Here is a 24,870-nt window from a genome sequence, read left to right as displayed (position 1 = left end):
TTTATTCCACCCCCTTGTTCGACCTTTGTTTACTGCCAAAATAATGACGCCAAAATCGGATGACCGCACGCAAACCTCGTTTCGTCATCGTAAAACAAAAACATATATACAGGAATAGAAACCAACTCATGTTCGGCTGTGCTGAACTTCTTGTATTGCAGAAATATAAATGTTCACTTAAAAACTAATTGCATTGTATCGATTTTTCGTTTTTTTTTTAAGTCTTTTAAACCTTTATTATTCGGATGAGCTCAGATCGATAGATGAGATTGAATTTTTAAAAAAGTTTCACGATAAAAAGATTTCTAATTTTCTTTTCTTTAAGCAGTGAAACGAGAAACGATTTCTTTGGAGATAATAACGCGCTGGATTTGGGCAGTTCCTTCATAAATTTGATAAATCTTGGCATCTCTCATGAGTTTTTCGACGGGATACTCGGAATTGAAACCATTGCCACCAAAAATCTAAATGTCCCATTTAAAAAAGAAAAGAAGAAAAAAAAACGTGATCAGTTAAGTGGATCACCTTGGGAGCATTTCATAACTTGCAGTTATTACCTGGACAGCGTCGGTGGCACATTTGTTGGCCACATCACCAGCCAGAGCCTTGGCGATGGAAGCGTAATAGGTGTTTCGCCTTCCTTGATCAATTTCCCAGGAAGCCCTCATCCAAGCCAGACGAGATGTCTCGATACCGATGGCCATGTCAGCCAACATGAAAGCCACAGCCTGGTGTTTAAAAATGGGGACGCCGAAAGTCTTTCGCTCCATGGCATATTTCATGGCTTCATCGTAAGCTCGTTGAGCCAAACCAACGGCACCAGCAGCCACCTGGGAGGGAAACAGGTCTCGTTATTTTTTCTCCAAATATCTGATAAAACAGTGGCCAAGATTGAAAGAATTTGGTTTTGGTGTACCGGAGGGCGGGTCTGGTCGAAAGCGCCCATAGCGATTTTAAAACCGGCACCTTCACCAATCAGAACATTCTCTTTGGGCACTAAAACGTCTTCGAATGTGATTCCCCGGGTATCGGAAGCTCTTTGGCCCATATTGATTTCCTGGAAATTGTTAAAAATTTCACTTTTGAATAGACTGGCTTGCACAATTTATTACGAGGAATTTTTTACCTTTCGGCCGGGAGTGAGTCCGGGTGTATCACGGTCGACGATGAAACCAGTCAGAGCTTTATGAGGTGGGGCTTTAGGATCGGGATTTGTGCGGGCCAAGACGAAATACCAATTTGCGTGACCGCCATTGGTGATCCACATTTTCTGTCCATTCAAAACGTAATGATCGCCCTTCTTTTCCGCCTTGGTTCTGATATTGGCGACATCTGATCCTGCTCCAGGTTCGGTGACACCGTAAGCCTGTTGTTAAACACGTATTTAATGCTTCACAAGGCTGATATAAGACCTGGGATATTTTTTTTAAAATATATACTTACACACATGAGGGGTTCCTCAATCATGCGACCCAAGTACTTCTTCTTCTGTTCCTTGTTTCCAGCCAAGATTACTGGGGATTGCTGCAGATATAGGATTCCTCATTAGACACAAGGTTCAAGAAAACTTGCAGAATTAAAGTCTGTGTGATACCCCAAGACCGTTGGCTTCAATTGCAGTTCCAATACCAGTGCAACCATATGAAAGTTCTTCAGCAATGAGGCATCCTTCAAAATTGCTCAGTCCCATGCCACCTAACATGATAAGAGTAAATTACAATGTCAAGAGATAAGGATCAAAAATTTGTTAAAAGCCATACCAAATTCAGCATCAATGTGACCATTCATGAGTCCCAGACTGTGAGCTTTCTTAATAAGCTCCCATGGGTACTCTCCAGTTCTATCGTGATGGGCTGCAACAGGAATGACATCTTCACGAGCAAACTTCCTGGCCAGCTCTTGAACTTCACGCTGTTCTGGCGTAAGCTCTGAAATCAACAAGAAGAGTAAATCAATACCAGTATGATTCAACTTAAAAACTGCAAAACATTACCAAAACAATAGCCAGTAGATGCTCCTTGCTTCTCATGTTGGGGTGCAGGGATTGACGATGTAGTTGGGTTGGTAGTGGAAGCCAAGCTCCTTTTAATGAAACCAACAGAACGAAGGCCAAGAGGGGTCTTCAATGCCTGGAAATAGCATTTCAATTCGTAGATAAAATAAAAATGGGGAACAGTTGTTATTTTCGATAAAATGGCGCAGATAAGTGAAAGTGCGTCGTTGTAAAAAGGCCATCTGGGTGATAAGTCTTAAGTAGGAAAACATGAGACGTGCAAACAAACGATATCTTCTTACCTGGATTAACGAAGTCATGTTGACGGCAACTGGTATCGAAAATGGAGGGGAGTAAATGTATATATTTCGGACTTTGCTCTTGCAAAGTAACAAACAACGTAGTCCCGACGAGAAAGCTTTATATAATCTTTGCTTCCTGTTGTGAGAGTTTCTACGTTGTTGCCAGCGGTTCGAAAAAGAAGCCGATTTTAAAAAATTTTGTTCTTAATTTTCTCCTTTAGAAATTTTAAAAGTTGTGGAGTAAAAGTGTGACTTGAATGAATAATGAGAAAAGGAATTGCTTTTTTTGCCAGACACGATTTTGTGATTTACGTGGCAAAGCGATCGATCATTTTACAGCCGAGTTTGCAAAGAAACAATCGACACGTCGCTAATTCAGACGAATGGCAGCATCGAAGCGTCCCCAATGAACTTGATTGGCGCTTAATGCGCACATCTGAAATATAAAAAGTGGGCGAATTTAAAAAAGAAAAAGAAAAACAACAAAAGAAGAAAGAGCTAGAGAAACCCGCATTTGGAAAATGAGATGCAAAGATTTTCGGTACTTTACTGACGTCGGCGTCGTCGCCTAATTGAATTGGCGGGGAAGAACTTTGAACGACGAAAAAAACTTGGGTTAAAAAAAAGGAAAAAAATAAATCGAAGGAATTGTCGAGACGACCGAACATTATGCACAAAAGTTCCTTGTTCTTAACAGAAAAGGGCCGGCCAGAAAATGTGCACCGACGGACGCAAATATATTTTATCCTGTTAGGAGAACACACAGCACTGGCTGGGCTCCTATAACATTATAATGCGTCCATTTCCTATATAGGGTCTCCCATTTATTATTCGGGAACTCCCGAACAAAATAAATATGTCTGATTTTCATATATAGCGATTATAGCTTATATATTTAAAAAGGCCAGCCCGGGCTAAATAGTCCAAATACTTTTTCGCCGACGTCGCACTTTTGGGTTTGATATCGATCTGGTTTCCCCCCCCTATAGATGTGCTGGATATATTTTCTATATCCCACATAGCTCTCTATATACTCTGCTCTCATGTCTACATGTCCTTAAAGGCAAGTCTCTACACACGCAGTGAGATGCTGAGAGCTGCGGGTTTGATTGAATCGCGGTCCAATAGACGACGCCACCGGGACTCCGACTCTCTCCCGAAAAATCTAAAAATGTAGTCCCAGTCATATTTCACCAGCACTTTACACAGCATATGTATATAGCTAGAGAGAGAGGAGGGATTTATGTATGTATATATATTACTTTTGTGTGTGTAAATATATAATATAGCTAAGGGAAGTTGCTGGCCCATTCAAGTGTATGCTGGGTTTGGTTCAAGTGCGCCGAAGAGAATATTGGATATGGCCAGAAATGATTTTTTTCTTCTTCCAGAAAAAAGAAATTGATAACGTGTAGTGAACTATTGTTTTCATCACGTCCGTCTGTGACTATTGCCTTTGCTTTAGCGTGTGCTGGCCTGGCTCATTCACTCATTTTTTTGGGGGGCTCCTTATAAATAGAGATGGCCAAGCATATATATATATATAGATATAGATTGGGCAACAAATAAATATGCTGGTGTGTCTTCATTGTGTGTTGGTGATAGACGGAATCGACAAAACATATGAAAGGCCGGCGCGCCATTTACAAAAAAGCTGAGACGGGCAAAAAAAAAATAAAAAAAAATAAAAAAGATCCTAAGCAGATTCAGCGCATTTCCTGGGATGGCCTTCCAAATCATTTGGGAAAGAGATTACGTAACTTTGCCAGCAACCCCGGGAACAAAAAAAGGAGAGACCTTCTTTTCTTTCCCGTCTGCTGGACTGAGTGAGAGACTCTCCTCGGCGTATGTGGATATAGTCGAAAGAGGTTTTCCCTGTATTTACCGGCCAGATTATAACTGTGTATAGTTTCTCCGCGTTTGACTTTCTCCGGATGTGTACTACTACGTCGAAATCTATTTATCTTTTATATAAGAAAAGAATGTAAAAGTTGTCTTCCCTCTTCTATAGTATACATGACGGACAAACACGATGTGAGCTAGCTCTTTATTCATTTTGATATTATAATATCCAGCGGCCGTGCCATTTGCACCCTGGCACACACGAGGAATCCATTTGATTGCCATTTTCGACCGAGTAGAAAATATGATATATCCGACGGCACAGCAGCAGCCAGATGTTTGATATTCAAATGTCATCCGGAACAATGAAAAAAACAAATAATAATAATATAAAAAAATAAAGCCCGTTTTTAATTGAAAAATTTCGTTTTAATCGATTAAAAAAAAATAATAAAAATATTGAATTGATATTGTTGTAGAGTTTTATGAACCAACTTTTATTTTTTTTCCGCAACAGGTAGGACATGTACAGTACATGACATACACGCAATATCATATGTATACTTTTATCATCATCATATTTAGAGTGAGCTCTTCTTTCTTTTTTTTTCAACATCATTTTGCAGGGGGTTTGGAAAATTTTGGAAATGAATTGAAACCCAAAAAAATAATTAAAAAATGGCTGAATTGACAATAAATTGGCCGGGAAATGATAAAATAATTAATCGGGAATGTGTGGTTGTTCCAATAATTTTTTTTTTTTTTTGGCCGAGCACAAAACGACAAACATTTTTCTTAAGGATTAATTATATCGAATTACATCATAATCATCTAATTTTTTTGTTTTTTTTTCTTGGTTTCAACTCTCGGTGAATGAATACACAGCAGCAAACTGGGGGGTGGAGGAGTTGACCAAACGGATAAACCATACTTTGACACATTAAAAAAAATAATCAAAAATTTCACATAAAAAAAAAATTAAATTAAAAAATTTTCCTCATCCTCTCCCCTCCCAATCTATTACGTCTTTTATGTTAAGTTTAAGTTTTTTGTTTGTTCTTTTTGGTGGGGGGACTGTATAGGAATGTTTTATTGATTCGCTTGATTTCGTTGTCGACCGAGCTACTCTATAATTTCTATGCAATGAGAGAAAGGGTGGGGCCTTTTTTGTTTAGAATTCAAATACACACACACACACACAGACATACACGATTTGATAGGGGGGGAGTGACACAACACGACCAAACGATGATCAAAATTGGCCCGCCTGTATATTATATATATATAATTTTACCCCGACTATATCTTCATTTTGAGAAAAAAGATATATAATATGATGGAGGGCGCGGTCATAAATCATCATCAAGACGAAAAAATGCCGGCGAAAGAGGAGCAATTTCTATAAAGTGCGGAGGATCGATGCTAATCATTTCAACAGCTCCACCAAAAATAAAAAAAGATAAAATAAGAAACTTGCTGGTACTAGAAACATGGAATATAATCCTTTTTTGTTTGGCCGAGGCACTGCTGCTGCTGCTCTCCACCTCTACATAGACGACTCTAGACTGGGGCTAAATGGGAGATGGAAAACGGAAGAGAGAGAAAAAAAAATCAATACCCATGTACATGTGACTGGGGCCGAGCCCGGGGTGTGTATTATAGATAGGAAAGAGAGAGAGAGCTAGAAGAAAAAAGACCCATAAGAATGATGATGAATTGATTGTTTCTTTTGCCTATATATATACGTATATAGACGAAGCTTTTTCTTTTTTGAAGGGCGCCAACACGAAAATGTAATTCATATTAAAGCAGCTCTCTCTCTCTAAAAAAAAATAATCAATAAATGTATGGCACCAGCCGACAATTTTTTGGGATGAATTTTTCTTTCTTTTTTGGGTTGGATATCTAATTGGATTCATTTGGTTGGCGCCATATGTTGCCGATGGATATGACAGCAGGTGCCAAAGGCGCGGGAAAGTCGATAACACATCCCCCCCCCTCGACAGCGGATGGCCGACTCACACACACACACACATTCAATTAGATTGGCCGATGTCTAAACGTAGATCATAATAATGGGGAATTATTATCGGACGTTGATAATAGATGCAAAAAACAACAACAACAGAACAGAGCAGCGACACAAATCACCAACACGCACACAGCACACACACACATAGAACAGATGGCACACGGTTTTCGAACGAGAGAGAACATGGAGAGGCGGAGATAAGCAGCGCAGTTAATATATATAATAACAGCTCTAATCTTTTTTGTTTTTCGAATATTTGATGGAGAGACAATTTTTCAAGGTGATGATGACGACGCTAAGCATATTATGATGAGCCTGATGTATACACACACATCGATATTATAGAGAGACACGACGATCGACATCCAATTTAAATTGATATTATTATATATATATAATACGCATCACGACACGCAGCACGGTATAGATGTATTTATATAGAATATTGATTTCAATTTTTTCGGGGCTGGCGGCTGCTGTTATTATATATTTGTTAAGTATATAATAACCGCGCTCGTCCATATCATTGATTTCCAATTATTTCCCTCTGCTTTTTTTGTTTCAAATTTTGACTTGAAATTGACTGACTATTAGATCATAATTTTCATATATTTTTAATATATATGCACGGAATTGCAATTGTTACATAAGCCTATACGTAGGTATTTGTGTTGACGTGGAACCATACCGATATATAAGCGTTATTGATTTGTCTCAGACGCAAAGGAGCACAAACAATTCTTTTGTTTTGTGTTTGGGAAAAATTGATGTTACAAAATAAAAATTAAATTTCTTTTTTAACCGAAAAAATCATACGGACTGGGACAGCATGTAAATATTTTGAATGACCCATACTTTTAATATTCTCATGAATTTTTTTGAAATTTTGTCTGGCGTATTACATTTAATATATTAGCAGCAGAAGCCTATATTTTTATTTTACTGTACACAGCACGAATTTACTTTTTTTGGGAGGGGGGAAATATTTAATTCTACATTTTTATTCAAAGCCTATTTTCTGGAAATATGTTTGTCGACCGTCCCTGTTTTTTCCCCGTTCTTTCATTGCAAAACAAAAAACATATTTGGCCTACTGGTAAAATTATTATGTATACAAATTACAAAACACCCATCATATTTATGTATAATATATATAATATATATATATATATAACCTACGTTACAAGATTAATTATATAGAAGTCAACCGTCTACACAAAAATAGTTGGATGCCGGCCATGGTTGTCTTTCAATTTTTTTTTTTTAATTAAAAAATTTTTTTAAATTTTGGAATTAAAAAAAAATTGAAAACCTGAGCAGAATCGTCTCTCGACACTGTCCATAATTTCTTATTTTTTAAAAAACTTTTTTTTTGCGGAAGTTATATTGTTCTGGTCTTTTGTTAAAATGTTTCAAAATTTGATATATCATCACAATATATAGAAAATGTTCTAGTTTTTCTTTTGAAATTTGCCGGGTATTATTATTATATAATAAATCATAAAAATATATTTGAAAAATCACCGTCTGTAGATGATTTCGTTATTGTGATGATGATGGTGGTGGTTCCTGTTTGCCGATCCGGAAGTGAGCGGTCTCCTGTTGTTGGCGCTGTTTCTCTTGGCGGCCCCGCAACAGAGATAGGAGAGACAGAAGATTCTGAGCTTGTGCCGGAAGAGCGGGCTCATGGCCACGTAGATGAAGAGCTTGAAGAACGAGTTGCAGATGCCCAGCCAGAAGACGGTGAAGTGGAGGAATGGGATGGAGTCGATCCGATGCTGGGCCAGGTACTCGTACAGGGTCAGGCAGATGAACGGCAGCCACGACAGCCAGAAGGTCATCACCAGGATGAAGGACATGAGGTGGGTCGGGTTGGAGAGGTTCTCGCTCAGGGCCGTCGCGTATTCCTTGTCCTGCTGCAGCAAGGAGCTCCTCATCTTGCGCATGGAGCTGAAGATGTAGAAATAGGTGTAGGCCACGGTGGCCAGGGTCGGACACAGGACCAAGATGACCAGCGTCACCGAGTAGGCCGACATGCCCGTCCAGTTGAGGTGGCAGACGAAGGCCTCCGGGTCGAAGTAAGGAGCCCCGCTGGCGTAGCCGGTCGAGCCCTGGAGCAATGGCGGACAGCAGGCCAGCATGGACGTCAGCCACGTGAAGATGACCCAGCACTGGCAGCGCGACGGCGTCTGCACCGTTTCGTAGCGCAAAGGCTTGCGGATGGCCAAGTAGCGGTCCACCGATATCCACATGAACGAGTACACTGAGACGGCCCACAGAGTCGCTTCCACGTAGCCGGCGATCGAGCACAACACGTCACCCAGCGGCCAGCTGTCCGTCAACGCCGGGTAGATGGACAGCGGCACGACCAAAAGGCCGGCCAGCAGGTCGGCCGCCGCCAAACTGATCAGGTAATAGTTCATCACTTCGCCACCTATTTCATAATAATAAAAGAGAGATAGAGAGATATTACCATCAATTTTGAATTTTGAATTTCCCGCCACGCTTTGATCATTTGACATTATAGATATAGGCCTATATAGACGGCCCGGTGCGCCCGCATATTATTAATTGGGGCTGGACATGTCGACATCTATTTATAAGCCTTGTGTGTATGGATATATATACGGTGACCGGGCTCCTAATGGCTCCTAGATAGGAGCATCAGCTGTAGCTCGCAGTCGGACGTGAATGGGCTAATCAATTTAGCCCCTACTGTGTGTTGTGTGTGATGCTCCTGGTCGTCGTTGTGGATAAAACGGACACACAAGGGCCAGCAGACGGCCATATAATTTCCCTCCATATAGCCCAGCAAAAGGAGGAGGGGGGAAGAGAGGGCTTGGCTTTTGGCTGCCAACATCAGACGACGGCTCCTTGGATGAACGAGCTCCTTGATCGTCTCTTTATCTTCTTCTTTTTTGTCATCTTCATATAATCGGATGTGTGTGTGTGTGTGTGGCGGTATAACACACACAGAGGAGTCGACTGCTGGCCTGTTTCGTGTCGTGTATACACGCATATCAGTGAATTGCCGTCCGGCAAAACAAGATGCTCCTGATGCTGCTGCTGCCGGCCAGCACCAAGAAATCGAGTTGGAGGGCGCGGCACGAGGTCTCTCAAAGTCTCAAGACATTCATCTTGTGCTGTGCTCTATGTGTCTCTTCGATGTATTACGTCCACTGGGATATACGGACAGGAGCAACTGTTGGTGCCCTATATATATGCATGTATACAACAAACCAGACTACAAAGGATGTATACAATTTATATAATCTATTTAAGTTGTAGCTGCATTTAAATTTGCGTGGAAAATAGTATAGCTATATAATGTGGTTTGTATTATATGTGTGCATCGGGGGTTGTATATGTGCAAGCTCCTGTGTAATAGGTTGTCAACAGGGTCCGTTTATTGCGTCAGTCAGACGTGAATGATGCGCTCCCGCAACCGACATCATCATCAGGTTATACACACACACACGACATGGTGCTGCTGCTGCTGGTGTATAGAGTATACATCAGCAATATAGAAATTATATATCTTGTCATTCCATCGGTCTCACTTGGGGGTCCATCCATTCGTTTTCGTGTCGTATCTTTTATAATGGGCGTAGTCTATTATTCTTTTTAGACTTATTTGGAATCAAAACGCGATAGTCTTTGATAATAAATATCAATTAACTTGATGTACTATAATACGAGGCTATATACATCTATTGAATGTGACCAATTGAGAGTTAGATTTTCGTGGGATGAATACTAATGTCGGTTGGCCTACATTTGATCTCAAATGGTATAAATAGATTTTTTTAGGAGCAGCAGTTGGAATAAAAGGAGCTCGTCTGCTGAAAAAAAGGAAACTGGAAGGGAGAAGGAGCTGCTGCTGGTTGGTGGAGAGTGATGACGGCCGAATCTGCTCCAGACAGCGGAAGAAATGAGGTGCGATTCTTCTCTGTCGTTTGCTGCCGAACAAACCGGCGACGTATTTCCTTATATGTATTTTTTGTATTTTCTATATACGACATCAGCACACACAGCCGTCACTGTCGATCCTTGTTTTTGTCTCTCTCTCTCTCTCTCTCTCTTTTTCTAGATGATATACATTTAACGTCCATTTATCTTGTATAGAAAAAAGCAGCTCTCACAAGGCCGGTCTTACTATATAATAAAGTTTCAACTGACGTCAAAAATTGCGGGCTGCTATAGTCGTGATGGACTCCTATTCATCCCGCCTTTTTTTTTTCTTTCGACTAGATCTATCCCTTTGTCTCCTAACTTTGGAGATGGCTCCTGTTTTATTTGGAGAGAAAAAAAGGGTGGTGGGGTTGGGAGGGATTTCATCGGGTGGGGCTGGGTAATATACGTCGGTCTCCCAATTCTCCAGGTTCTTTTCTTCTTTTTCTAGATATTATATTCCGTTCTTCTATAGGCCTATACTTGCTGGTTTTTGTTCCTTGCGCTCCTGAGTCAGAGAGAGAGAGACGATGGGATCTATATATAATGCCATAGAAAGAGAGAGAGAGAGAGAGAAAGAGGGTGGAGCTAAATCTAATATTGATTTAGACAAAAAGAAAAAGAAAATGAAGGGAGAGAAAGGCTCGCGGTTTTGAAGGATGCCGAGATATTGCTCCTGTTAGGAGCCCAAGTCTCTCTCTCTACCGAATGTTATGATGTATACATCTGTACTGCACAAGTTTTCCGACTGTGTGTGTTTTCTTCTTGAAATCTTTGCGCCGTCGATTATTCCCTTCCATATCAAAATCAAACTCAAAAGAAATACAGGCACAGCACAGCAGCCGACGAATGTATATATAATAATAAAAGGAGCTAGTATAGGAGCCAGTCAGGAGAGATGAAAGGCCTTGTTGTGCATGCTGTAGTATATGGTGTGCTGGGCTGGGCTGGGGTGGGCTGGGCTGGCCGATCGATATGGATGTTTCCCGGTCGTTTCTCTCTCTCCGCTTTAGTAGTATATGGCATCCCACCGATGCTGCTGCTGTCGACAGACGCCCGCAAATTCACCAGCGTCAGCCACCGCCGCCGCAGGGGCTTGCTCTCAAGACTGGCTTCTCTCTCTCTCTCTATGTGTGTGCTGTGTGTAGGCCTATGTATAACACTGTGGCTGTTGTGGCGCCACTAGAGCAGCAGAGATTCCCTCCAACACGTCTTTTTTTCTTGTTTTCTTTTATAGAATTTCTTCTAGACATGCATATATAGGAGCCAGCTAGGAGCTTACATTTATACATATAGCAGGAGACGCGTGCTGTGTGGGCCTATTGGATTTCATTCCGGTTGAATCGTTTGTGTACGTGTAAATCGGCCAGACAACTGCCATGCGCAACACGCTCCCCCTCCCTCCCCCAGCGCACACACAACCAGCAGCAAATGGAATAAAAGTCACACGCCCCATAATTGACTAATAATGTACGACGGCACAGCAATCGAAATCCAATTCGACTTTTTTTCTTTCTTTCCTGCTTGTTATATAACGTGACCCAATTCGATATATATCTAAGATATAACGTTGCGTGCTGCTGTGTGTGGGCGGACGTGAAAGCTTTTCTTTATTATAATATCGAATCCTTAAAACTATTAGAGCTCCTTATTTCTTATTAAATGTGATAACCTCAAATATACTATTTTAAAAATGGCCTTTATATTTCGATGCCCGACACACAATTGTTCAATATCGCCGCTGCAAAGTACAGATCTAGGTGATATCGTTGTATATTATGATTATTGTTTGTTGTAAAAAAAAAAAAAAAAAAAAAAAGAAAAAGAGAGATAGTACATGTTTTATGTTTCCAAATGGCCCATGTATACATATAAAAATATATCTCTATATAATACGAGAAGCTATATAATATACGGTGGCGAAGGAGAAACATTGCAGCACGGATACATCTATAATAAGAGCCTATATCTCTCCTCTATATGCTGTGGAAAGAATTTCCTGCCTTTTTTCAGGAGGGATGCTCCTTATATAATAGGAGCCGAAGCGAGCCCAGGTCTATATTATATATACGATTGAAAAGGATATATCTATAGGACCTTTCTTACAGCAGTTCGCTTGCAGACACAAGAGCTATCGTTTCTTTTCATTTCGCAATTCTCACTCGGCACAGTATTTTCCTTATACTATATATATGTACGCTCCTGCAGGAGCATTGGCGTCTCTTTCGTTGTATAGATCGGCGCTCGGTCATTGGCCAATAATACACACACAACGTCTATAGCTGCTATGTGTACAGTGTGCTTCTGCTGCGGATGCTGGAGCAAAAGGAGAGCAAACAAGTCTATAACCTCCACATGCGTTCTCTCTGCTGTGTATATAGAAAGGATAGATGTGCATGTTTATAGGAAAAGGAACGAGAGTTGTTTGGGTGCTCCTGTGTACTCTCTCTCTACTATATATCGATCGTGTGTGTGCTGCTGGGCGCCCAGCATCTTATATTGCTGATGCCATCCGACAGGAAACTCTCCTATATCCTACTGAACTGCTGGTGATAGGCTATGCTCCTAGCTGTGCTGCTGCTGTGGCTCCTGGGTACGTATATATTATACATTTATTTATTTATTGATGTGTTGTGTGTGTGTGCTGCTGCTGCTGCTGTTGTGCGTTGTGTGTGTGTACTTTAGATATATATCTGTTGAGGTGTTGAGAGAGGCCAGCGGCTACACAATGCTATACTATTCAAGGAGCTATACAGCAGGGAGAGAGTTGGAAACTCTTTTTCTTCTTTTGATTGCCCCTCTTCTTTTTTTGTTAGATATATATTATATAGAAATACTTTTTCGGTTGGAGAAAACCGCTGGGATTGCCAGACACTCTATTTTGAGAGTCTGGCATCAATTCTATATATATAATGTATATATAAGAGTTATATAATAGAGAAGGAGGGAAAAGAGGAGGATTGTTCAAAAAGTCGAAATGGTCGATTGACCAGCAACAGAGAGAAATGTTATAGAAAAGAAAAGAAGAGAATGGTCTAAATCAGTCGCACATATATATAATTGAAGGGGTCTGCTGCTTCTGCTGCACTGAAGGTTATAGTATGCTGGCCTTTTTTGAAGAGGGAGAAAAAAAAAGAAGAAGAAGCCCAGTAGCATCGATTTCGCATTTCTCCTTGCAGTGCACCAGACGATGCCGGTTCAACCGGGCGCTGAGAGCTCCTGACTGATGGGCCTATTTTCAACCCCCCAAAAAAACTGTTTCTGCTGCTGCTGCTCCTGATGGAGGACACAAGTGCTGAAACGTATATCTTTTTCCCCTTTTCAGATGGCCAAAAAAAGAAAAACGGCCTGTTGTGAACGACGTCGCCGGCGGCCATTCGAGTGTAATTAGCCAAGCTATAATTGAACCGTATATACTAGATATATATTATAACAGCAACAGCAGTTGCTGCTGCTATTCGGCTGGATGTGACGGCCCGCAAAACGGACATTGATTCGCGTAACATATAAATTTATTTTAAGCCCTTTTCATTTCACTGTAGAACAAATCTGGTTCGCCTATTATTATTGAAAAAGGATGGAACATTTATATCGATTTATCAATTGGTTTGATGGCTATAGAATGCTTCTGGCCACACCCAAAAAAAATGTATTTATCATTATTTTGTTGGTGTGGTCCAGGGTCAGGTCCTGGGCGTGAAGCCACGTGGCCTGGCCAGCATATCATCATCATCACACTGTAAAGCAGCAATATATATGTATAAGGCCGCTGCTGCTGCTGCTGCTGCTGGGCTTTTTTGTTTTGTTTTTCTGCTGGGCGATATGGTAAATAAATGTAGTCTCTGCTCTATAGATAGTACAGCACATGTGGCGTTTTGTTTTATATTATTTGAGCTGGCCCCTGTTGGCGGACGTGCCCGGCCGATGATTTGCTGCAATGGCACATATATAAGAAGAGCTATATAGAGCCAGCAAAGAATATAATAAGGAGCAATATAGACAGTATGGGAGCCTAACGTAAGGCGTCGATCAGATCGGCTCCTATATAGGAGCCAGCAGCAGGACTAGATAGTTTGTTTTTTTGTGAAAGAAGAAGAAGAAGAAGGAGGTTTGAATTAGAGTTTGGGGCGATGTAGAGCAAATCATCATGGCTGCCACGCTCGAGTGAACCAAAGACGACAGTTGCGCGCTTCGATGGAAATTCTCTTCTCTCTTCTCTTCTCTCTCTCCTTTTCCTTCCAATCTAATAGGATATCCTCGCGCTCCTTCTTCTTTCCATTCTCTCCTCCATTTCTCGTTTATTTCTCCTCCGCTCTCTCTCGTCTCTTCTCGTCCGTGTAGATGAAACGAGATCGACGTCCACGACGACGACGCTATCATCTGTGTGTGTGTGTAGAGAGAGTAGACACACGCGGAGGGCGCCCTATTCGCGTGTCGGCGCTCTACATGGTGACGTGTCTTTTATACATCTATGTGGAGACGCGTGTGGGTGGGGCCCAGGTTATAATATTCCAGCATAGCACAGCACACCCAAAAGGCATTTTCCAACTTGTGCAAAGAGTATATATTTCTATATAGATCTTTTTTTTTCTTTCTCTCCAATTCAATTGAATACATTTTTGTTCGATACATAGCACAGCCAGGAGACATATAGGTCAATTATATCAAGAGAGAGAGAGAGACGCCATCCATCTTTTTGATCAACTGGATGTTTGTTTTTGATAGAGTTTCTCTTTGGCAATATATCGGGAATATAGAGAAAGAGCCATCAGCTTCTGTATTCGTCCTTATTGTCGTCTATAAATATAGATTTATCTATAAATAGAACTGGCAATGGCGTATATATCTATACTAAAATAGAGATTGAAAGTATTGCGTTATTCCATTATTATTCCGCTAGGCTAGATGGAAAAAAAGTCGTTTCGATTTTCTTCTCTTATATTTCATTTCGTGTATATGTATGGGATTGATTGCTGTCCTATTTCTCTCTGTACTATGGTTGGGCTGCGCTTTTTTATGTATATGGAAAGTATTGCGCCGTATATCTTCCGCCGTTGGATCTCTCTATTATACGAGGAATTCCGTTACATATAAATTAGCTTTTATGTACATATCTAAGAGTGGTATCTATAAATTGTGGACGAATCTAGTCCTCGTCGGAGTGAGTTGTCCATTCAGCAGTCTAGTGAAAATATATAGGCCTCGCCTAGATAGTATAGGCTATATATGTAGACTGCTGTATCAACAGACACACATATATTTATACAGAAGATGCTGTGTATAGCCCCAGCAGCTCTCTGACTGCTTCTGCTGTGTGTATGCAGAAGAAATACACACACACACAAATATCAAAAGGAAAGAATATATCAAGTTGCCCTTTTTTTCTTTTTATTTCTTTTTGGGCTGTACAGCATCAGCTCCTGTGTGTACAATGGGAGAGAGATCCATCTGCTCTTGTCCCAAGAAAAATAGAGAGAGAGTAAAAAAAAAGTTTTGTTCCCTTTTGTTTTCCTGTTAGATTCGCCTTAGATATATATTTGCTGGTGGGCAGAAAAATAACTCGGACAGGCCTTCGTCTATCTTATATTGCGTCTAACTATTTGTGTTTCATTATATTATGATTGTATATATGCTGTATATAGTATATCTATCTATATAGATCTAAAAGAATCGGATGACGTAGACACAAGCTTGAGAGGGAGGAGATAATACGATCGAAATTGCTTTCAATCGTCTCTTGTCTACTATTTTCTCGAAATCTTTTTTTTTCTTTTTGTGGGCTGCAATTTACGATGAGTTTTCCGCCGAAACTTCTTTTTTCTTCTTCCGAGAGAGGAGACAGTCGGCGAATGGAAGATGAGGCAAATGGGAAAAAAAAGAAAGGAGAAGAAGAAGAAGAAGAGGACTTTGATTATAGATGGAGCGCGAGAAAAATCTAGACATTTCCTATCTGCTGCTGCTCTCTCTATAAGGCGCAATAGGGTCTACAGAGTATACACCGGCGATGTGACTCTGTGTATATCTATGCTAGATGTATAGAGACGAGCCATTCATTCTTGTGTCGATATATTTATAGATATTATAAAATAGATAGAAAGGTTGCTGTTTAGCCTTGTCCCGAGTAACCCCTATTTTTCCTCCCCAGCACAACCGGAGGAGCGGATGTGCAGATCAAACGATTTCCATCAAAGGAAGAATATGACGATAGAGAGAGTTGAATGAAAATAAAAAAATGGTGGAATAGAAGAATTTGATTTGATTATTATTTACCTGATCCTGTGGCGAGTGTGGCGATGATGAGGAGATTGGAGCAGATGATGACCACGTCCAGGATGAGGATGATGACCGCCTGGGTCAGATTCTCTGCCGTGAGGATGACGTCGGTGGCCCCGCTGGGCGAACCTCCGCCACCACTTGCAGCGGCTCCGATGGACGACTGGTGGGCGGCGGCCGAGACGGCGGCCACGGCCGAGACTGCGGCCGTGACGGCCTGCGAGGCCGCCGAAGAAGCTGAGGACGCTGCTGCTGCTGCTGCCGATTCTGCGACCGATGACTGCCATCCTTCGACAGATCCGAGAGAGATGAGCATTTTCTAAGGGGCCGATTTGGCTGACCAGCACAACCAGCCCGGGCTGCCTTGCTGCTGCTGCTGCTGCTGATGCGAAGGCAACAACCGCCGCAACACGTCGTCGTCTTCCTCTTCGTCCTCTCCGCCGACGGCCGCACAGTAGATGGCGCTCCACCGTGACGACCAACTACTAGTCAGTTGCAGCCGCCAATCAGCAATTGTCTATTATTATTATGTGCGTTCGGGTCCAACACCAGCAACCACACGGGCCAGCAGCCAAAGAAAGAATATAAGACAAATCAAAAGACAAATAATAATCAAATTTGAGAATTGATAATTCAATTAGAGATTAGATATGCTGTAGGTGTATATAGTCGCTATAACATTTATAATATAACGCCCCCAGCATATATAACAGCTGGTTCGCCTTTGGTTGATCGATCGACCAATATCGATTGACTCTCTCTTGCCCGGCCCAGCAGCACCAGTATAGAGAAAATATATATTTACAAGAGGTGACTGGGCATAAAACACCAACAGGAGCCCCCCAAGTCTATACAAAAAAGGAAGGGGGGGGGGAATCGGTCGATCGGTGCAACTGTCAACGGCAGTCGGCACCTTTGGCTGACAGGTTTTTTTTTTTTCGTTTCTTTTTTAAATGTCCGGCCTATTTACTGAACTGTGTACATATACAAAAGATGTGATGGAACTATACCAACTATATAGCGCGTGTGGTACTATATATCTACACACACACACATATAGCAAAGTTGATAATATAATTTTCTAAAGGTTGTTGAGGAAGCCCAACTGAACAACAAAGACGGACCGAACGGACCCCAGCGAAAATTTGAATCCCCGCGGGGGTGAAAAAAATGTGCAACATTTCTAAGGTTTTATCTTTTGATCGATATATGACAGACAGCACATGTCTAAATACATATGCGCCAAAAATTATAGAAGACTGGTGGTGTTTCTCTGGAAATTTCCCTAATTCTTTCTTGTTTCTTCTGATTGACATTTGGCTGCTGGTCGGGCTGTGTGTGTGCGCGTCCTATAATATATAATCGAAGAAAGCCGAAAAGGACTGCATATAAATGCTGCTGCTGGATTGCGCAGACGCGTATGTATAGGTCCCTATATAGCCTATACACACACACTCTGTGTCAAGCAAATTTCCCTTTTCTTTTCTCTATTTTTCCTTCTTCTTTTTTAAAAAAGAAGAAGAAGAAGAAGGAAGGAAAGACCTTCTTGGCTTTCTTGGCACGGATCTGCTAGCTCAACAGTGTCCGGATGAGGGAAAGCGAATGCTTCCATAGTGGTGGTGGTGGTGGTGGATATAATATATTAGCTCCCCATTTGACTCTTATTAACAATCAATAAAAGAAAAAAAGAAAATAATTTCCCTCATTTTCTATCGACTAGGTATTACATCACCCAGCCGGGAAGGTGTTCACCCTCGCCAATTAAATGGAAAATAATTAAAAATCGACTATAATAATTCATATTGAACGAAGGCCTATTCGCTATTACTATTATATAAAATCGAATATAGCCGGTTAGATTTTATATATGCCGCTGGCGGGGGGTCGACGGGAGAGTTTGATGGAAACGAGACAAACAGTTTCGAGTTGAAGAGGAAGAAAAGGCAAACAGGAGCGGAGCACATCAGCAAGGAGAGAGCAGCAGAAAGAGGAGTTTTGGCGTCGTCTGTTTGAGAAGACGCACAGCGGGAAAGAGACGTCGTCGTCGGCGACGATTTAGTCGATTGATTTCCCCCCCCCCTTCCTCTCGCTCTCTCTCCTTCTATTCCTCGTTTTCATCCGCTCTCCTTTGCTGTCTCTCAGCGTTCCGTCGAGTTGACACAATCGATGAGCCGTGAAAAGAGTGCGGGAGCAGCAGCAGGGGGGCCACATCTCTGCTGCTGCTGCTGCTGCTCGTCCCTGTTCTGCTGACTCCCCCTTCCAGCTCCTCCCCATTAGTCCACCCCACCACCACCACCCATCAGCTCTATATACCTTCTTCTATATACTTGTTCCTTCTTTTTTTCTTTCGTGTGGGATCTTTTAAAGGGCAAAGTCACATCCCGATGGCGTTTCGTCAAGAAATAAACGACCTGTATATAAATCTACACATAATATAAGAAAAGGGAGCGAATCGATTCGATTGAATTCATCTGATTTTCCCACATTTTTATATATTTTGTTTCATTTTGCGGGGTTTTCCCCGCTATGCTGCTGGTGGTCTCTCCGCGCAATTGGATTACGTCAAAAAATAAAAGAGACGACGCACATCACTATATAGACACACACACATCACTAACGGAACATGGGCGCAGCACACCTACCTGGTTCATGATGGCGGGAGACAAGTCCCGCTGTTATTCCTCCGACTCCAGCACAAAAAAAAACTGATCGAATTGCCCTTTGATTTCGCTCACTTTTCGATCGATTTTCTTTTCTTTTCCTTTTTTTTTAAATTTAAACCATTAAGAATTTCTCCCGGAAAGAAAAAAAAGAAAAAGAAAAATCTAGGAGACTGTTGCACACACACAAGAGACACTGAGCACACAGCGACACGGAAGAAAACGACGATCGAAACACACAACACACTAGAGAGTTTCTATGTATATATAATATATGTATAATATATATAATAAATATATATATATAATAGGAAAAGGGGGATGTGGAAGAGCCCGAGCGAGAGCGTTGCTGCTCCTGCTGCTCCTGGTGCCTGTCTGGGAGTTCCGCCCGCCACACAGGACAGCATATATATATACGTGCCAGGGCCAGCCAGGGCCAGCCAACACAGGGGGTGTGGATATAGACTTTTGGCCATATGTTGCATCGCGCTCTATATATGTGGGGAAAGTTGGCCCACCGTTTCGGTGAGATATGAATTTTATCTTTTCTTATTTATATTATATTTATATCCAGAAATTAATTGAATTGAGTTTGGAAAATATTATAGTACAAGAGAAGACGAGTGGGTTTTTTATAATTTTTTGGGGTTCAGGTGTCCGGCGCAGAAAACGATGTGTAAGCGCGCGCAACTCAAATAATTTCAAATCGACTTTTTATTTAATTTTTCTTCACCAGAATTTTAATTTGTGCAGTGAAATAAAAATTAGATTGACATTTCCTAAATGAGCGGGACGATTTTATATGTGTCTCCCGTGATGTTGGACGACTCGGTGAACTCCCGCGACTGTACGTACGGGAGTCAGGGGCAGCAAGTCCCTCCCTCTGTGATATGTATGCACTGCCTGGAGGGTATGGTAGAGACTTGTGTGTGTACACATTTTGCCCGTTGCTTTTCACTCTCTCTCCCGAACGGAGGGAAGGTTCCACTATAGAGACTCCCGCACGAGAGGGGAGGAGCGAATGACGAGAGAAAGAAGAAGAAATGTATATAGGGAAAGAGAGAGAGAGCGAGAGAGCCTTTTGCCTTTGCAAGTATTGAACGACCCGCTCCCGTACACATCCCCCTCTCTCCTCCCCCCTATATAATGGGTAGAGAGGGGGAGGGGAATATATAAAAGCCTGTAGAACCGTATACAGGCAAATCGTGACAATTTGCAGAGCGGAGCTATATTAGAGACGAAGAACACCCGACACTGAATAATTATAATTATCAAAAGTCATTTTCTGCTCTGCTCCTCTGTATAGATTCTTTTCGATGATGAAATTAATTAGAAAATAAGAATATATCTAAGGTGATTGCGGTTTATAGCATACACTCTGCCCTTTCCCGAACAGATTTCCCGGAATTATATAATAAAATAAATCATTATAATAATAATAATTGATATTTGATTTTTCGTCATTTTGGTTGTGTGTGCAATTCATTTGCCCAAGGGGTGGGTGGGGGCTCGAACCCAGGTATACATTGGAGCGCTCACACAAGATGTGAAAGGAGGGGGTAGAAAAGTCGAGGTACAGTCGTGAGAGAGAGACTCTCCTTGTCTCTGTGTGCGATCGATCGCCGGGCGGGAGAGAGTTTGCTACGCTGCTGGTTAGCTCACACACAAACAAGCATATACAGCGCAGAGCACAGCACAGCACAGCACACACCCTCCGCTTCAAGGAAGAGAGAGAAAAAACGATGATGTTTCAAGAGCTGGGCGGCCTTCACTCTCTAACGTCCCTCTTCTCTCACGTTCGTTCACTTTTCTTTTCTTTCACGACCGCAGATATGTTCCCTGCGTGCCGGCACGTTTCTCTCTATATATAACATATTACATCAAAACGGTCCCCCTACATTTATATCGACGACCTGTGATATTTATTTTTAGAATCTATTGTCTATGTATAAAAAAAATTATAACAGCATCAAATTTAAAAGAAGAAAAGAAAAACAATGTCGGAAAAATAAAGGAAAAAGGAGGGTGATATCCGCTCGATTGGTTTCCAGAGTGTCTCTTGTATATATATGTATATAGTCCTGTATATATAGACTGTGTGTGTGTCCACTCAGCAGCTGGACGTCCGTCCCTGTCAATACATATATTTATTGGGTAGGCTATATAGATGGGCTTCCCCTATAGCTGGCCGCTGGAGCGTGATCGACGAGCCAACACCCAACACAAGAAAATGGTGCAAGGGTTATATAAGAGACATGTTTATCGCAGCTCTTATAGATATATTCTCGACGCTCCTCCTCTTTTCTTCTCTCGACGGATGAGAAGAAAAAAAACACAGGGGAGGCGACACTGTGTCCTATAAAAAGAGCGACCGACCTAATAATAAATGAAAATCATCATCACTTATTCACGATCTATATGTGCCCATATATTTTATGTAATCGATCAAAGCGCGCTCGCTTTGATGTTATATATCTATCTCTCTCCAGTGGAAAAAAAAGAAAAATATTTGAAATTCTTCTGGACACATGATCGATATTTGAGTGTTGCAATAATAAATGGATGATGGAATATATATATAGATAGATCTAATATACTTTTTTTATTTCACATTTTTTCTTTATTTTTCGGAGGGGAGGCTAGCAGCAACAACAGCAGATACATCGAGATATTACATGTATATAGTATATATATAAGACTCTCCCACGTTCTTCCATGATGCGGGTTAGTTCCGGTTGTTATGGCAGACCATCTTCTTCTTTTTTGTTTGTTGACGGATCGTGTCGGTATACATGTGATGGGCCGCGGCAGCAGCATAGTCCCGCGCTGTTTCTTCTCGTATAACAACAACCACGCAATCCGACTAGACATGTTATATAGTTGATATAGAGATTATATAGTATATAGTTCTTCTTCTTATATATATGGTAGGGCTCTTCCATATATATAACAAAAAAATGTCGACATCATCAATTCAATATCACTTGCTTTTATGATAAATAATTTGAACATTGAAACGAAATTTTGGGTTGCCAACAACATCGAGAAAAATGAAAATTTCATCGATTTTTTTTTTAATATTACGAAATATTATGAACACGAAAAAACATTTAAATTGGATGGTAATGTAATTTTCCAACCGGGCTGACACATGTTGCCGGGTATCGTAACATGGATGAAAATTTCGCACCGACTAAAACAAATAATAATAAGTCAAATACATAAACATAGATTACATAAAAAACATCATGATATCTATGTGGTTTTCTGGATGTGGAATAACTACCAAATATTAAAGTCCAAAGTCGCAATGGCCTGTTATTGTTGCTGTCGGTCGTATTTTTCCATCTTCTGCAATTCCGTCTGTCGATTTGAGATAAAAGAGAATAATAATAAATCAGTTAGAGGCTGTGGTGCTGGTGTTATCCCCTCGCTTCTTCTTCTATTATACATAGCCACCAGCGAATCAGTGTATATACATATTTAGAAGCGCTGACGAACTCGTTAGTAATTATCCCTCCATTCCCTTTTTCCCCCAGTCGGTCTACTACCTCGAAGCCACTTCTTTATTTTTTCTCCTTCTTCTTCTTCTATTTTCTCCTTTTAAATATAATACCACACGAGCGCGTATAAGTGAGTGTCTCTCTGTGGGTACAAATGAGAAAAGGGTGGTGGTGGTGGGAGGGTAGAGCAAGTGATTTGTCGTGATTGTTGGACCGTGAGCCCGCTCTGCGGATCAATTCATCTGCATCTGTTTGATAATGAAGAGAAGAGGCCATCCAAGTCCCTATGGGTGCTGTGCTGTGCTGTGGGGGTGCGGCTCGGGACCCCCCCTTTCCTTCCTATCGCCGCCGTCCTCTCACTTCTCTCTCTTCCATCCTTCACTTTCGTCAATGATTAATTGGCTCGCTAATTGGCTTCTAACTCATTCGTAAAAAAAAACACGCATTAAAATATATATATTTATAAAATATCTACGGATGTAAAGCCTACATGTCCTATTGGCAATGGGAAAAGATTTTCTATTTTAAACCTATGCATCCATGCCATCTAGCGGTGAATTTATAAACTATTTTGAGATTGTAATTTGTTTTAAATTTTAAAAGATATTCTACCTCAACTATTTGATTGACCAACAAGAGAGATTTCAGAATTGATAGGCAAGGACTTGGTAGAGATATGCTGATTCGTTGCTCTTCGGCGTCGTCGTAAATCGTCGAGGAAACGGTGTCGAACGATTCGGGAAGATGCTGATTATTGGGGAGCGATTCCAGGGTCCCTGACTCGACCTTTTTCGAGTGGAAATTTTGGCGGTAAGAAGGAGCTGAAGGTGGTTCCGCTGCTTTCGTCGAAGTCGAAGGTGAGCGCTTGCCCCAGCTGGTCGAGAAATTCACCTGAGCGCTGGCCAGGCCGATCATCAATAGCGTCAAGATCAAAATGCGATGATTGGCAGTATCCATTCTAGAAATATTTCCGTTATTCAAAAATTCCTGGAGAAAAATCAAATAATTGAAGTTGAGAAAAATCAAATCAAATCTGAATTCGTTTAGCGTTTAATAGCATCCATTAAGTGTCTTCAAACTGTTGCCTAATATATATATATATAGCAATGGAAATCAATGGAGTTGTAAAAGGACACCATTCGGGTCTCTCTCCTGTGCGTTTATTGGACTGGTGGTGCTGGTGGTTCGTGCTGGGCCTATATTACGTTACACAGCGGCGGCAGTTATATTGCCGTTTGCCTTTTCATGTTGCACGCGCGCTCGCTGTGCAAGCGATGAAACGAGATGTTAACGTCCACTATAATCTCTTTGTTCCGTGACCGGACGCCGGACACAGCACTCGCCATCTCTTCTTTCGCGTGCCGTGTACCCAATAGCCTTATATATATAGTTACATGTCATATCACTAGGAAAATTGAATGCGTATACATATACCAAACGGCAATCACCTCGCCACACACAAATGATGATATTATTTTATGGAACTATAAACAAGGCCAAAGTTTAGACTGCTGACCAGCACTTTATATATATCCGTGCACTGTCTCCTAATATGTATAATAAGAGCACACATCAATTCTTTTTCTTATAAATATATTTATTATTCCTTTCTTAAAAAAACATATTTAGAAATCCAAAGTGCGTCGCCTGAACGAATTAAAATTAATAATAGCAGACCTGCTGTGATGGTTTGATGCTGAATGTATTAGGATCCGCTTTCGAGTTGCGTCAAAAAAAGGGAGGATTTCCGGTGCGGATGAGATGCTGAACTTGTCGGAGTGAAATGTTAGTTTCTTTGGCCGGAGAAGAAATGATTGTGAATCCAACAGTGTCAGTCTCTCTCTTTATATACAACGGCGAAAAGTCGCCAAGTAGGTACTGATGGTTCAGCCCCGGCAGGCAAAGTACCTTTTGGAGGAGGTGCGTCCGGAATAAAAGAGATTCTTTTCCGTTTTTTGTTTTTTTTTGTTTTGTTTTTATTGTTTCGTCTATATTGGATTGCTGACATTTTCTACTTCCGTTTCTTTGGTTTTTTCTATGTTTGTTGCGGTCGTGGAGACACACAAATCGAGGTCGGCGGCGACAGGAGAGCCTATACACAGTCTCCAGTGGCTATATGGCCAATAAAATGAAGAAACTAAAACAACAACAAAAAGGGGGGTGCTGGAAAGAAACAATAAGATGTAATAGATATCCGTCGTCTGTTATGGCCCATGATAACTCAGTTGATCCGGGCCTTAATACACGATTTTGCTCTCTACTCACTGGCCCACCCACCACCACCTACATTAGAGCGACCGCCATAGCTTAACGT

At 41.3% G+C, this 24,870-nt stretch overlaps 3 protein-coding genes across 3 annotated transcripts; all 3 read right to left on the bottom strand.

Moving 5' to 3' along the window:
* Positions 1-134: 134 nt before the first annotated feature.
* On the bottom strand, positions 135-2,456 carry LOC124198546 (probable medium-chain specific acyl-CoA dehydrogenase, mitochondrial). The gene is made up of 9 exons (XM_046594419.1): positions 2,296-2,456; positions 1,994-2,129; positions 1,761-1,928; positions 1,595-1,695; positions 1,444-1,524; positions 1,127-1,366; positions 917-1,057; positions 558-830; positions 135-464 (listed from the first exon to the last, which is right to left on the bottom strand). The coding sequence occupies exons 1-9, from the start codon at positions 2,311-2,313 to the stop codon at positions 321-323; spliced, it is 1,302 nt and encodes a 433-aa protein (XP_046450375.1). The 5' UTR covers positions 2,314-2,456; the 3' UTR covers positions 135-320.
* A 4,676-nt stretch (positions 2,457-7,132) lies between these two features.
* Positions 7,133-19,497, bottom strand: LOC124197563 (probable G-protein coupled receptor 21). The gene is made up of 3 exons (XM_046593081.1): positions 19,036-19,497; positions 16,391-16,910; positions 7,133-8,603 (listed from the first exon to the last, which is right to left on the bottom strand). The coding sequence occupies exons 2-3, from the start codon at positions 16,707-16,709 to the stop codon at positions 7,690-7,692; spliced, it is 1,233 nt and encodes a 410-aa protein (XP_046449037.1). The 5' UTR covers positions 16,710-16,910; positions 19,036-19,497; the 3' UTR covers positions 7,133-7,689.
* Positions 19,498-22,138: 2,641 nt separating this feature from the next.
* On the bottom strand, positions 22,139-24,870 carry LOC124197792. Its single transcript, XM_046593339.1, has 3 exons — positions 24,234-24,870; positions 23,169-23,543; positions 22,139-22,416 (listed from the first exon to the last, which is right to left on the bottom strand). Exons 2-3 carry the CDS (start codon positions 23,511-23,513, stop codon positions 22,372-22,374), a joined length of 390 nt encoding a protein of 129 aa, XP_046449295.1. The 5' UTR covers positions 23,514-23,543; positions 24,234-24,870; the 3' UTR covers positions 22,139-22,371.

The sequence above is a fragment of the Daphnia pulex genome, chromosome 7 (assembly GCF_021134715.1).
Source record: "Daphnia pulex isolate KAP4 chromosome 7, ASM2113471v1".
NCBI lineage: Eukaryota > Metazoa > Arthropoda > Branchiopoda > Diplostraca > Daphniidae > Daphnia > Daphnia pulex.
This window is presented reverse-complemented; position numbering and strand designations above follow the sequence as displayed.